This window comes from Miniopterus schreibersii, assembly GCF_964146895.1.
Source record: "Miniopterus schreibersii genome assembly, chromosome: 10".
NCBI lineage: Eukaryota > Metazoa > Chordata > Mammalia > Chiroptera > Miniopteridae > Miniopterus > Miniopterus schreibersii.
In genome coordinates, this window is record NC_138110.1 from 33,017,060 (window position 1) to 33,031,372 (window position 14,313).

At 36.4% G+C, this 14,313-nt stretch overlaps 1 protein-coding gene across 5 annotated transcripts in view; it reads left to right on the plus strand.

Moving 5' to 3' along the window:
• The first annotated feature begins 45 nt into the window (after positions 1–45).
• The window catches only part of TRAPPC8 (trafficking protein particle complex subunit 8), a 71,302-nt gene continuing 57,034 nt past the window's right edge, over positions 46–14,313 (plus strand). For all 5 annotated transcript variants that reach the window (XM_081150272.1, XM_081150274.1, XM_081150271.1 and 2 more), the window contains exons 1-2: positions 46–573; positions 7,036–7,230. In XM_081150272.1, coding sequence (XP_081006398.1) covers positions 417–573; positions 7,036–7,230 — 352 coding nt within the window. In that variant the 5' untranslated portion in view covers positions 46–416. The remainder of the gene's footprint in view (positions 574–7,035; positions 7,231–14,313) is intronic.

Here is a 14,313-nt window from a genome sequence, read left to right on the forward strand (position 1 = left end):
CGCCCCTATCGCCTCCTTTAACACCGTCACGTGAGGGGAGAGCGCGGGGGCTGTCGGGACTAATACTGCCGGTGGGTCAGGGTTCGGCCTCAATATGGCGGTTCCGGTCGGGCAGTGACCGAGGTTTTGCGGTCAGAAGGATTAATTGGGGATTGTCGGCGTCTCCACCTGATGGGTGGGATGTGAGGTCGCCGTGGCGAGCGCTGAGGAGCGGCGGTGACGGGGAGGGGTCGGTGGTGTGTGCCCCGGGAGGCGAGACGACGGAGACTGTTCCTTATATTGGTCTTAAGGCTTCATTGCGGGGCCCCGCCCGGCCGGGCTAGGCCGGCGGGCGGCGGCAGTAGCTGCTGCAGCCGAAGGATCAGCTTCTGAGCGTGGACCGGAGGGCGGGCGCCGCCGGAGCCCCTGCCTCGGCGATGGCCCAGTGTGTACAGTCAGTGCAAGAGCTGATCCCGGACTCCTTCGTCCCCTGTGTGGCCGCGCTGTGCAGCGAGGAAGCCGAGCGGCTCACTCGTCTCAATCACCTTAGTTTCGCGGAGTTGCTTAAACCCTTCACTCGCCTCACTTCCGAGGGTACGTGGTCTTCTCCCTTTTCCACTGCGCCTCTGCACGCCGGGGCCGGGAGGATAAGTTGGGGGTGGGCAGGGAAGAGAAGGGCGATGTGTCCATCGCGTAGCGAGGGGAGAGCCCTACGGGGCCGGGGCCCCGCCGCGTCTCCGGGGGGCTGCTGGCGCCGGGCCGGGTGTGAGCTTGTCAAGGCAGCGCCGTCCTAATCTCCAGTCTCTCTGGGCACTGTCCTTCTATCCCCGAACGAGCCAGACGGTTAGGTAATGACTGTAAAGAAAAACGTGAGCCCCAGAGAAGGGCGAAGAGACTGTTCTCAGCGGCCGCAGGGAAGGAACTAGGAAGTTGTACGACAGGTGACGATAGGAAGATGCTGCCTCTTGGAACGGTGAAGTCTTGGTAAAGACGGCGGGTCATTATCCCCGCGGTATTAAGCTGGACTTTCAGAGTTGTTTTGAACGTTACATTCTTCCAGCAGTGCGGCTCGTATCTTTCTGAGCTTGTGTTTAGTTATTTTACGTTTTTCTTTGAGAACTTAAAACATTTTCTGTGGTATATAGTACTTCTCAAGAAAACAAGTCTTACAGAAATGATAAAACTTGAAACAGCCTTTGCCTAGTGTTCGAAGAAGTAAGAACAAGTAGTTAATTTAATCGAGGTGAGGTTATCTAGGTTTATGGGGAAGGAAAAGTCCTAAAGTTTGTTTTTTCAGATAAAAGGTAAATCAGTAGTAGAAATGTGCCTTTTATTGAGACGCTGTTTTTTCTAGCTTTTAGAGCCTTTATTAGGAAAAAATAAGTGTAATAAAACTCCAAGTATGATTTAACCAGTGTCGTTACCTGAACTTTGCAAACAGAACATGGCGAAGTATAGGTAAAGGCCTTTATTAAGGTCTACGTAAAATGAAGGGTTTTAATAAAGCTGTGTCAAGTGAATGACTAGATGTTTATTTGGTTATGATGACTTCTGCACAAAAAAATGGTGCTGTGCCATATATTCATGTATTTACATGCCACAGGTGTGTATTCTTCGGAAGAATAGTCCCATTATAAATTCATTTTAGTATTTAAAGGGGAGAGGAAGCTCTGCAGAGAAAGTAAGTTTGGGAGCGCTTGGATTTCCTTCAGCCTGTGCCATAGCCAGCTCCTCCACTGTTGTACTAAGTCAACAAGAACAGCTAAGTGCCCTACTTTCTTAAATTCTTTGAGAGACGTGTGTCCTCTTTCCTGCTTTGTTAATAAGTAATAATGCTAATACCTGATACCTCTTCTATGTAACTTTTTTCTTTTAGTCCTTACTGAATTCTGTGAGGTAGATACTGTAATCATCATTTTACATTTGAGGATGTTGAGGCTAAGAGTTAACTTTTCCTGCCTTACTTGAGGGAAAGATTTAAAAACAGGCAATGTGACTCAAGACAGGTATTCTTAATCAAGTCATCTTATCTCCTGGTGATATTTAGAATTACTTATTCACACTAGACAGCAGCACTACCCAATAGAAATATAATGAGTCGCATATATAATTTAAAATTATTTAGTAGTCACATGATAAAAAAAGTGAAAAGAAACAGGTGAAATTAGTTTTAATGATTGATATATATCCTATTTAGCCCAGTATTCCCAAAATATTATCATTTCAATATGTAATCAATATTCAAAAATCTTTTTTTTTATCCTCACCTGAGGATTTTTTTTTATTGATTTGAGAGAGAGGAAGGGAGAAAGAGAAAGAGGAACATTGATATGAGAGAGAAACATCAATCGGTTGACTCCTGAAGGTGCCCTGAGTCGGGATCGAACCCACAACCTGGGTATGTTTCCTGATGGGGAATGGAACCCATCACCTTTTGGTGTACGGGGGACTACCTCCAACCAGTAGAGCCACACCACCCCTTAATGAGGGGGCTGGGTGGAGGGGGCAAAAGGAGGGAAAATGGGGCTCCTCTGTAATACTGTCAACAATAAATAAATGAAAGAACCAATGAATGCATAACAAAATCTTAATGAGATATTTTATGTTTTTTATTGCCAAGTCTTTGGCACCTTTATTACATCTCAATTTGGACTAGACGTATTTCAAGGGCTCAGTAGCCACATGTGGCTGCTGCCTCCTGTATTGGCACCAGTGAATAGAAGCTCAAATCAGTATTCTGATTTCCTTCTGTGGACCGAAGGATTTACGAGAGGAATATGATGAGACTTCTATGGCTAGGCAGAGAGTTGGTGGAAGGACAGAAGGAGATGAGGTTAGAATATCTAGTTATGGGCAAAAGGTGTGAATTATGAATTATGAGTAGTTGGGAAACAGTAAGGAAACTCTCCTTGTCTGAGTACAGAAGAGTAAGGGAAGATGGGATTTTGGCTTTCATATCGAATGGTAAATCTAAAAAGTCTTAGATTCTTGTCTTGAGCAAAGGTATGAAATTTTGGGAGAGGTAAGGTTTTAAAGTTTAAGATGATTAGGATATGGACTGGTTGGTGGCATTAGAAATTTGGCAAAACGGACATAATTTTTCTGTGGTTTAGTTTTTTGCTGGTAAATAAATTTGGGGCCTCTTTCCCATTCAGAAAAGGCTGCCTTTTTGTCTCAAAGCATGGTGATTCCTCAAGTTATGCTAAGACTTAAAGAATTTATATTCATTGTTTCAACACAAATTTTGTGATTCTAATACTACTTGAGAAATTTCCACAGGCCATGTATTTCAAAGAGTAGTGGTAGTGTTACTTAATCAAACCTTACTGCTTTTGCTGTTATAGTGATGGTTCTTTGATAATTCTAAACTGTTTCAGCATACCATTTAGACATTTATAAGATTTAAGAAATTTCATTTTAACACTAACTTTTGAAAGTACTTGGCTTTAATTTCTGAAAAGTATTATTTTAAATTTTACTGTAAAATACTTTTAAGGGATTACAAAGATAAGAATAGAATGCAATTTTTATGTAAACCTTGAATATTTTTTGAATGAGCTATCAAAAGTGGCAAATTAGATTGGGAAATGACCTTTAAAGGATACTTATTGTCTCTAGTTTTAAGTTTCTTTTAAAAAGTTAGAAATGTTTCAGCAATCTTAACTACCATGTTGGTGTAACTAGGTAAGTAACCTCCAAGTTTTTCAAATACCAAACTTTGAATAAAATCGGTCAACTTTTCAAAATTTAGATATACATGTTGTTTGTGTCACTTTTGTACAACTTTTTTTCCCCCAGCAGTCGAGGTTTTCCTTCTAAAGTTTTGTGTGCTAGATAAAAACATAAAAATTATGAAATAATTCCTGGAATACCAGATGTTATATGCTCCCTAAAAGTGAATTTTATGGTCAAGTAAGTTTGCTTAATATCGCATGTGTTTGATAGAATCACAGTATCCTTTAGCATATTAAAAGCTCTGGGAAGATCTGTGATAAAGAGGATATTTTAAAACTTGATCCAGTATTTCCCAAATTTATTTGAACATGGGATCAGTTTTTCAGAAACAAGCTCTTAACTTTCTTGAGGAAGCAGTATTCCATGGAGCAGCACGTACTGGGAAATATTACTTCATAATATAGTGTCTGGGGTGGGGAGTGGGTGTGGGGCAGGAGAGGTCAAGGGGGAAAAAAGGACATCTAATATTTTCAACAATAAAGATAAAGTAAAAAAAACTATATGTAACCTATAAAAGTAAGATAATGGTAGATTTGAATTTAATTTTCCCCCCAACTTCAATGGAATTTTATTTTTTTTCTTTATTTTTTCCCAGTCCTCATTTATCTTCCCTATACCCTCTTCCACCTCCACCGCACTGTTGAATTTCATTGTGAAACTGAGGTGTAATATGATATATAGTCACCTTTTGTGCTGTTATAATTTAACGAAACCTTAATATAATTTAGTTCTGAAGCTTAGGATTTTTTGTGTGTGGTTTAAGAGCATTTCTTTTAATCATACTTAGTTCTTATATTAGGTTAGTTTTTGTGATACTCCAGTGTGTTACTTATTCTATTGTTGTGTAACAAATGACCCTAAAACGTAGCACCTTAAAAACAAAAGCATTTATTATCTCTCAGTTTCTCATTAATCTGGGAGTGGCTTAGCTGGATGCTGCTGGCTCAGGGTCTCTCTTGAGGTTGCAGTGGAGCTATCAGCAAGAACTACAGTCATCTGGGGCTTGAGGATCCTCTTCCAAGCTCACTCATGGTTGTTGGCAAGTCTCATTTCCTCACTGGATATTCGCCTGAGACCTCAGTTCTGTGCCATGTGTCTGTCCATAGGCTCCCTGAGTATCCCATGGCATGGCAGTTAGCTTCTTCCAGAGGGGGTAATCAGAGAATGCAGGATGGAATCCATACTCTTTTTTAACGTATCTCAGAAGCGATATACCATTGCTTTTTCTGTGTTCTGTTGGTTATACATGCCAACCCTGGGGTGTCATAGGGGACTACACAAGAGTGTGTATAACAGGAAATACCAGGATCCTTGGGGGCCATTTCGGAGGCTGGCTGCCACACCTATTAACTCATTTCTGGATTTATTAGTAGGGTTACCTAACTGATAAGCCCACTCTGAATATAGGGCAAAACTAGAGTATCCTTTTTATGTGTTAACACTATGAATACTAAAGATAGCTGGCCAGTTTAAAATTTTGAGAGAGGTTTAATACATACATGGCTACTTATGTTATTCAACAATTATGGACCAACTTTAAGGAAAGTACTTGTTTCTAAAAAGAATAGAAATGTACCATAGTATTTTTATGTTCTTTGGTTTCTGTGTTTCATAGACTAGCTGGGAAATTTAACTAGGGGGAGAGCCCTGTGTATGCGTATTTAAATTAGAAAAAATAAACAATTACAGAAGAATACAGAGAATACAAGAAACATCCAGCTTCCTACTACCCAGAACCAACAAATATTAACCTTCTTGTCATTCTTAGACTTTGTGTCTTTTTCTTTTCTTTGAAAAGAAATCAAACATTATAGATACCTTTGAAGTCATCTTTAAACCTTGCCTTAGTCTTATTTCCTTCCTTCCTAGTCAACCATTATAATGGAATTTACATGTATTTTATTTGTACTTTTGTACACATATTTATAATACAAGTGCACATATTCTATATAGTTTGTAAAAACTTTTTTCTGTTTTTTTAAATTGAAAGTTTAGAAATCAACAGAAAGAATGCAAGAAATTTAGGAAGACAGTTTTTACAGATGTAACCTTATTTAAAATACAGGCTGGCCTGAACTTAAAAGTTTGGTATAAAGCATTTTCCATTGGAAATAAAAGTCATTTTTTTATGAGTAGGTATCCAAAGCCAGTTTTCAGAGTTGCCTCTTATTTGTATATAATGATCCATGATGTCCTTGAAATAGTGTGTTATACCTGCTGCCTCCATCACCTCTTGAGCACTTAATTATATAGTTATGCATGTGTCAAGCATAGTGCTCAGTGCTTTACACTTACTATCTCATCTAACATTATTCCACCTAAATCTTTAAAATAACCTTGTGAAATAGGTATTAATCACATGTTGTAGTTGAGAAAATTGAAGAACGGAAAAGCTTAAAAGTTGTTTAGGATAACCCAGTTAATAACTGGTGGGTTGGGATTTAAAATAAAGTCTGACTCCAAAAATTGGGTCCTTAATATAATGGACTGCTTTAATGCTACTATGGAAACTGCTTGATTATATGAAAAAATATGCTCACATTTCCTACTGTGCATTGTGGATACTGTCTTCTTGTTATAATCTCCTAAGATCCTATATCTTGGCATGAAGCTGTGAACCACAGATTATAAATCCCATAGATGAGATGACCTGTAACAGGGTAGAGGCAAGAGATGGGAAATGGGGATGGGAGAAGGGATTTGGGTGTTGATCTTTAAAAACAGACTATTTTTTAGAACAGTTTTAGGTTCACAGCAAAATGGAGCAGAAAGTATAGTTTCTATATACCTTCTGTTCCTATAACTCCCTGTCAATCCCTGTCAACATCCTGCACCAGAGTGGGCATAGATTTTTATGATAGTGGAATAGTGACTGAGAATGCAGGCAGCACACTAGGGGAAGTAGAGGAATCACCAATGCAGCATTTAATTACCCTTTCTTTTACTATTTTCAGTGTTGATACCACAGACTTTACACTGCCCTGGACCAGCCTTAGTGTGATGCGAGAATTAGAGATGTGGTATGGATGGTGGTTGGTCCCTGGCAATTCCAAACAGGAAGAAGGAAAATGCATATTGTAGGGACATAAGCAGTAGCATTTGTGAGAGAAGGTTAGACTGTCTGGCTAGCCCTTTTGGTTATAAGGGAATGTTGTAAGTCACTTGTATTTATGGAAGACTATTCCACTAGGAGTTTCTGGTTTCTGATTTGATCATCTTTTTTGTTTGTAAAACATTAACCCAATTTTTTATTGTTGTTATGGTTGGGTGGTTATGAATTGTGTAGTATTAATTTCAAGTTTTTTTCCCTTTTTTTAAAAGTTCATATGAGAGATCCTAATAATCAGCTTCACATAATTAAAAATTTGAAGATAGCAGTAAGCAACATTATCACCCAACCACCTCAGCCTGGAGCCATTCGGAAGCTTTTGAGTGATGTTGTTTCCGGCAGTCAGCCTGCGGAAGGATTAGTAGCTAATGTGATTACAGCAGGAGATTATGACCTCAACATCAGTGGTATGTAATAAGGTTTATTATTTTTTAAATGATTTTTTCTTTTTTAGAAAAAGTAATTCTGTGACTTGGAAATCATTCAACAAACACTTATGTGCTTATGGAATGATAGATTGGGAATACAGTGTTAAAAACAACAGTTAATGCTTTTAAGGAGGTTCTAATCAAGTGAGTAGGCAACCATTCAAGCTATGAATTACATGCTTTTATTTTTTCATAATAAAATTGTTTTGATAGTTCTACTTATAAAGCTAATACACTTTCCATGAGGGCATGAACTTTCGCTCTTTATTTTATTTCTAGTACCTAAAGTAATGCCTAGAATATGTAGATAATATTTCTTCAATGAAAGAACAAACAATAGATAAAAAACATTCTTTTGTGACATAAATAATACTATAATTAAATAAAATTTTATTGTATTTTTTTAATCTTGCTTAGTGTTAAATGGAGGTAATGTTTTTAATATATAGATAAATATTTAATCTTTTCTGAGTGCTTAATCTAATTTGAATGATAAATATTTTCATGATAAGATTAATACGTAAAGTGAGTTAGCAGTATTTAGTGTGACTCTTTCTCAGTATGAAAAAGACTTAATAGAGGGACATGGGATAGATTTTTTTGAGGGAAAAGATTAAAATACATCATCTAATCAGGATATTTCAGCAGCCTAATAAAATGATCTTTTTAGGTCAGTGCAATTTATAATCTAATATTTTAACATATTTAAAATAACTGCATATTTAAAGATTGTCCTAAATCTACCAGGAGAACTTCAGTGGTATGTTTTAGGTCATGAAGTTATTTGGTGGTACTTGTATAGTTAGAAATGTTTGTAGAATTATTTTGTTTCAGTGTTCATAATTTTTCTTCTGTTAATTCCAGCAAGATAAGTTACCTTGATAATTTTAAGTTTAGAATACTACGGTTATCTTTCCATATCAAAATATCTCCTCTCCTCTCTTCTCTTCCTACTCCATGCACTCTCAATGGGGAATGATATCATCCTTCAGTGGAGGGATATTTGGGGGACAAAAAATCTAGATAATTACAATGGTTTGTGGCTCTCCAAAGGGCTGTGGTACACAAATAGATACATAGTATATCTGTGGTATTATTTAAAAGTATTTTTTGGGGGAAGGACCAATTAGGAAAGAAAAAGGCTCATGGGGGAGATAATGAAATAAAGTTGCAAAACACTGTTGTTCTCCGTTTTGGACTGGTTATTGTCTAAAGGCCTGCTCCTTAACTGTCATCTTAGGGATTTCCTTCCCTTCCCTTCTCTGTTCCCTCATTCATATCTTTTTTGGCATATTTCCTTGGTTTGGTGAAGGACATCTCTAGTAGCTTCCTGAGAAAGTTTGCTTGGAAGGTAAAATTTTTGAGAAATGAATGTCTCAGTGTTTTTTTTTCTTTTATACTTGATTGGTAGTTTGACTGTATATATTCTAAGAAATAAGTTCTCTCAGAATTGTTTCACTTTTTTATAGCTTCTAGTATTGTAAAGAAACTATATGCCGTTATGATACATCTCCCATTATTCCCTTCAACTTTTAGAAGCTTTTAGAAGCACTTTATCTCTGTTATTTTGAAATTTCATGTTGAACCTGATTTAACTCCTTTTTCACTCATTGTATTGTGTAGCCCCTTTTGATAATCTGGTCGTGCATACTCTGTAGTCCTGAGAAATTTCTTGTTTTTTTTCTTTCTTAACTTCTCCGTTGTTTGCTCTTTCTGCACCGACTACTGTTAGCTGGATGTAGGACTTCCTCAGTTACTCCTCTAATGTTTTCATCTTTCTTCCAACATTGCCCATCTTCATCTCTTATGTCTTTTTGTTTTGCTTTCTGGGGGATATTCTTGACTTTATTTTCTGACCTTTCTATTGAATTTTTAATATTCACTGTCTTTTTTTTTTAAACTTCCCTTGCTCTCTTGATTTTTCTTTTTGTAGCATGTAGTTCTTGTTTCCTGTTGTGGTATCTTAACTCTGAGAATGTTAATAAATTGTTGTTTTTAAGTTTTTTTTCTATCTTGTGATTTTTCTCTCATTTGTATTATTTTTCAGTCTGTTTTGGTCTCTTTTTCATATTGGAAACTTACCTCAAATGTCTGGTGATCCCTTGTCATTGTTTTCTCTTTCTAATTGAGGCATTAAAACCCTGACTGGGCATAACAAACCTTGTCTTCTCTGTTGGGTAGTGAGACTGTAATAGGCTTGTAGGTTGGCCAGTTTTTATTACTGATAGTTTTTTTATGTGGGGTCATTTAGTTTCTTCAGAGTAAGTTTCTCAAATCTGATGTCTGGCTGGCTGTATACCGGGGGTGGGCTGCTTATTTTTTTAAATGATGTATTAAAGTGGTTTGGTAGATAGTTTATAGGAACAATGTGGTCATGATGTGGTTGTGAGGAATTATTTTATCCAAGGTATATTATATTCTCAGGCCGCTGCCAACATCTCCACATAAGGAAGGATTGAGTGCTATTTGTCTTTAAACACAGGTGGAGGCACTGCTATATAGCTGAATCCTTTAGGCAGATTTTAGAAAGAATCCCCAGTGTTTCTGGTAAACTACATACAGAAGAAAACAGTTTTTTCAGCTTCTTTTCCTGCTACTTTAGGACATCTCCCTTCAGCTTTATTGTTATGTTAGTCTTGAAGACGGGGAATGTGATATGCTGAAGCACTGAATTCATTTTAATAAAATTCCATTATAACAATAATATTCTTTGGAGATTTATGAGTGATTTTATCCATTTCAAATAAGATATTCCCTATGTCTAGAAATACACTTGTAATTTTTGCTATTAATGTGAGTCAGCATACTTTTTACCCATTCTCTTTAAGAAATACATGTTATATGTTTACCTCATAAGACTAGCTTATCAGTGCCATGTTTTCTTCATCAGATCGGTCAATTAAAGCTAGTGTTCCTTGGTACAGTAATTGGAAAGACACATTGATGGAATTGAAAGAATCCTCATTAAATACAGGTATTTTCTATGTTGGCCTCTGTTTTCCAGGTTGTTCTCACTCTACTCCTTGCCTATTATCTTTTTTTTTTTTTTCTTTACTCATCTACTACTTTTTTGGGGAATATGTAATTTACTGATTTTAGAGAGAGAGAGAGAGAGAGAAGCATCAGTTTGTTGTTCCACTTATTTATGCATTCATTGGTTGATTCTTGTATTTGCCCTTACCAGATGTTGAACCTGCAACCTTGGCTTATTGGGATGACGCTCTCAACCAACAGCTACCAGACCAGGGCCTACTTTTTTTTTTATATTTGTTCTAATTTACATGTCTAATTTTTCTAAAACAGAGGCAATTGGTGATGCTTGTTCAACTTACATTATCTATCCTATAATCTATTGTTTATTGTTTACTCTTGATTTACATTACCTACTAAATCCAGGCATGTTTTTGAATAGTATAATTTGGGTTGCACCTTATTTTGATAAGGAAGAACCTGCCCCCCCCCCCGCCCTTTTAAGTGTGTAGTATACTTTTTCTGATTGCTTTTATATTAATTGCTTTTACTCTGTAAAATAACATGATACTCTGGAGAGCAGTCATGTGTAAACAGTATTTTAGAGGATTGTTTAAATATTCTTTCATATTTTTTTCTAAATTTTTATGTAAGAATAAAAAGCATAAAGAACCCTTTAAAAAGTGTTAACCGTTTAAAATGTGGCTAGTCCAGTGCACAAACTTAGTGTTCTTATTTTTCCAATATCTTGAAGTATTTTGCTATTTTTCATCATTCTGTGAATTATCAGTTGCTCTGAACTGTAAGAAAGTGGAAGAATGGTGAAATTGCCTAGAATGATGATATAGTAACGAAATAAGTCACCACTGTTATATCATCCTTCAGTTTTAAATTTTGTGTTGCCCAAAGTATATTGCATCTTTTTTTTTCCACAGCAAAATTGATTTTATTGACGACCTTTTTTAACGTTCTTATCCAAGAATAATCTGTTTCTTCTAGTAGCTCTCTTCTTTTTTTGATCTGTGTCATTACATACCAGTTGCTTTCCTCCAGTTTTTTGCCAATTCATGGTTTTCTGCTTAAAGGTTAAAATAGGACCAAAAAAGAGAAGCATATTGAAAGTTTTGGGTTGTGTACTAATACTTCCCAACAGTGATCTCAGAGCATTTTCTTTTAAGAAGTTATAAGAAGACTGGAGACATCATATTTTTAGTCATTACCTTTGTTTTCATTTATTTTCTTTCATTGAACACAGTTGAGAATTGAGAACTTTTCATTTTTAGTCCATATTGGCAAAGAAAAGAAATTTGACAGTGGTAGGCACAGTTTTTCACAATTAGACAAATCAGAAATGAGTGAATGTAACAGCAGTATTCTAGACTAGCACTGTCCTGTAGAAATTTAAATTTGTGAGGCACTTGTATAGTTTGTAATGTTCTATAGCTTCAGTAAAGAATATAAAAAACAGGTGAAGCCCTGGCCAGTGTGGCTCGGTTGGGCGTTGCCCTGTGCATTGGGGGGTTGCCAGTTCAATTCCCTGTCAGGGCACATACCCAGGTTGCAGGCTCTATCCCCAGTTGGTCGTGCAAGCGAGAGCTGGTCGATGCTTCGCTCTTACAGCAATGTTTCTCTCTCTCTCTCTCTCTCTCTCTCTCTTCCTCTCTTTATAGAAATCAATAAAAAAAATTTTAAAAACCCCACACAGGTGAATTAATTTTAATACTATATTTTATTTAATCCAGACTATATAAAATGTTATGATTTCAACATGTAATCAATAGAAAATTTATTTTTTTTGTACTATCTTTGAAATCTTATGTGTATTTTATACCTACAGCACATCTTGATTGAGACAAGCCACATTTCAAGTGCCAGCTAGCCACATGTGGCTTGTGGCTACTTACTTATTGGACAGCCTAACTCTAGGCTCTGATAACAGTGGTGAAATTTATCATATACAGAAATTCCACTTTATGAGTCTTCATATGACAACCTTGAATCAAAATTTTCTCCAACTGAAAAATTGATGACTGAGCAATATATTTTGAAAAACAAAAAGGAAATATAATATTTTCATCTATCTAGTCAGTAATTTAACAGGAAGGACTTCACAGAATATTTTGGGACAAGAACCTAGACCATCTCATTTTGTTACAGGACATGAAATAGTATTCTTTAATCTTTTATGATGATTGTTTAACAAAATTTACTTGATACAGTTTGTAAGTGACAATTGCTGAAGGCAGGCATATGTATGAAGATGATTGGAAGGGATTAGGTGATGTAGAAATAAATTCCTTGGTTTGAATGTTCTGTTTGCTGTTAAGTATAAAAAAATGAAATATTTCGCAGTGATGGAGCAAATAAGATGACATTTATCTCTTCAGCAAAGTTATGAGCCATCACATTTTTCCAAAATGTTCCTTGACTGTGTAAGTACAAGATGAACCAGAAGTAACGATAAACTAGAACTTAATAGAGATGTATTTGACTCTGGAATCAGTATTTACATGATGGATGTGTTTCCCGGTTCATGCATGACAGTTGATGGGAGAGTTAGTTGCATTCAAAGAATGTTGCCTAATTAAGGTATATACCTTTAAAACCAGGAAAATAGGGAATACAATTTGAGTTTACTATGTTTAAATTCTTACTAAAATTTTTTTAAAGTTTTTTTTTTTTGCTACGCCTTTATTCTTAATTCTGTAAATAATTTGTAAAGAATATTAAAAATATAGAACAACATTGACCAGTTAGTAAATAACAATGACAGTTCCCCCCCCCCCCCCCGATATACTGAAGACCAAAAGGATTATTTTGAAAAGAGGACAATTTATTTTTAAAAAATCTTCCACTGTGGTGTCTTAGAAATTTAAAAATTGGGCATAACTAATTATGACTCTCATCTCTTTGGAATACTTTGATTTTTGCTTATTTTGCTGAAAACACTTGATTAGAAATAGTCTCCTCAAGAATAGTTTTCATGGGTGTTGTAAAAATACGGAGTATTTCCTAATTATCTAAGATCTTTTGTGATTTGCAAAATGCTCATAAGTCTCAATAGTTCTGGTTTTAGTTTTTTGTAGCTTTCGTATTCTAAGATTCTTTGTGTTAAACCATATTTTCTGATAATCACAGTTTAGTGTCAAATGTTTTTTACTTTGAGGCTATACATTTATCTAATTAAATATTTTACATTTAATTATTTAATTCCTTTCCCTTACTAGGATATTTTAATTATGAATATATACAGGGTGGGGCAAAAGTAGGTTTACAGTTGTTTGTGTGGAAAATAACAGTAATTAAGTAGTAATACAAGAATAGCCTGGCCGGGCGTGGCTCAGTGGTTGAGCACCTATCTAGGATCCAGGTGATTGGGGTTCGATTCCTGGTCAGGGCACATGCCCGGGTTGCGGGCTTGATCCCCAGTTAGGGGTGTGTAGGAAGCAGCTGATCAATGACTCTCTCATCGTTGATGTTTCTACCTCTCTCTCTCTCCTTCTCCTTTCCTCTCTCTGAAATCAATAAAGATATATTAAAAAATAATAATATAAGAATAGACTTTTGTGTACTCACAACTGTACCTACTTTTGCCTCACCCTGTATTAAGTTTTGGTATATCTACCACCATTTATCTTAAGTTGCATAGTCATAAATGCCAATGTTATTTGTAATATGTTAATATTTCGTAGTTCGATAGTGATTTTCTGGCACTGAGCATTTGTGAATGATTAGGAAAGGGTAGATATGTGATTTACAGTGATGCTTATATTTAGGATAGTCAGTCTTTTTCACCTGCAGATTTGGGGTTACGAAGCACTTTGGCTTCAGCGGGATGAGGACCAAAGTTGCTTAGGCTTAGCTCACTGCTGTAGCCCTTATTAGATATTTATTGGGAACAGTAAAACTTCATGTCCCAAATTACTGGCACTAAGAAGGGAACAATGAAGTGGGGTTGGAGAATAGACCATTATTTCGTTTTCTGGCTCTTAGCTGCCTTTCTTACCCTTCCCTACCAAGACAAAATACATTCTGCATAGAGAAACTGGTAGGATAACATGGTTGCTCTTTCAATTCCAAAGAAAGAGCTTG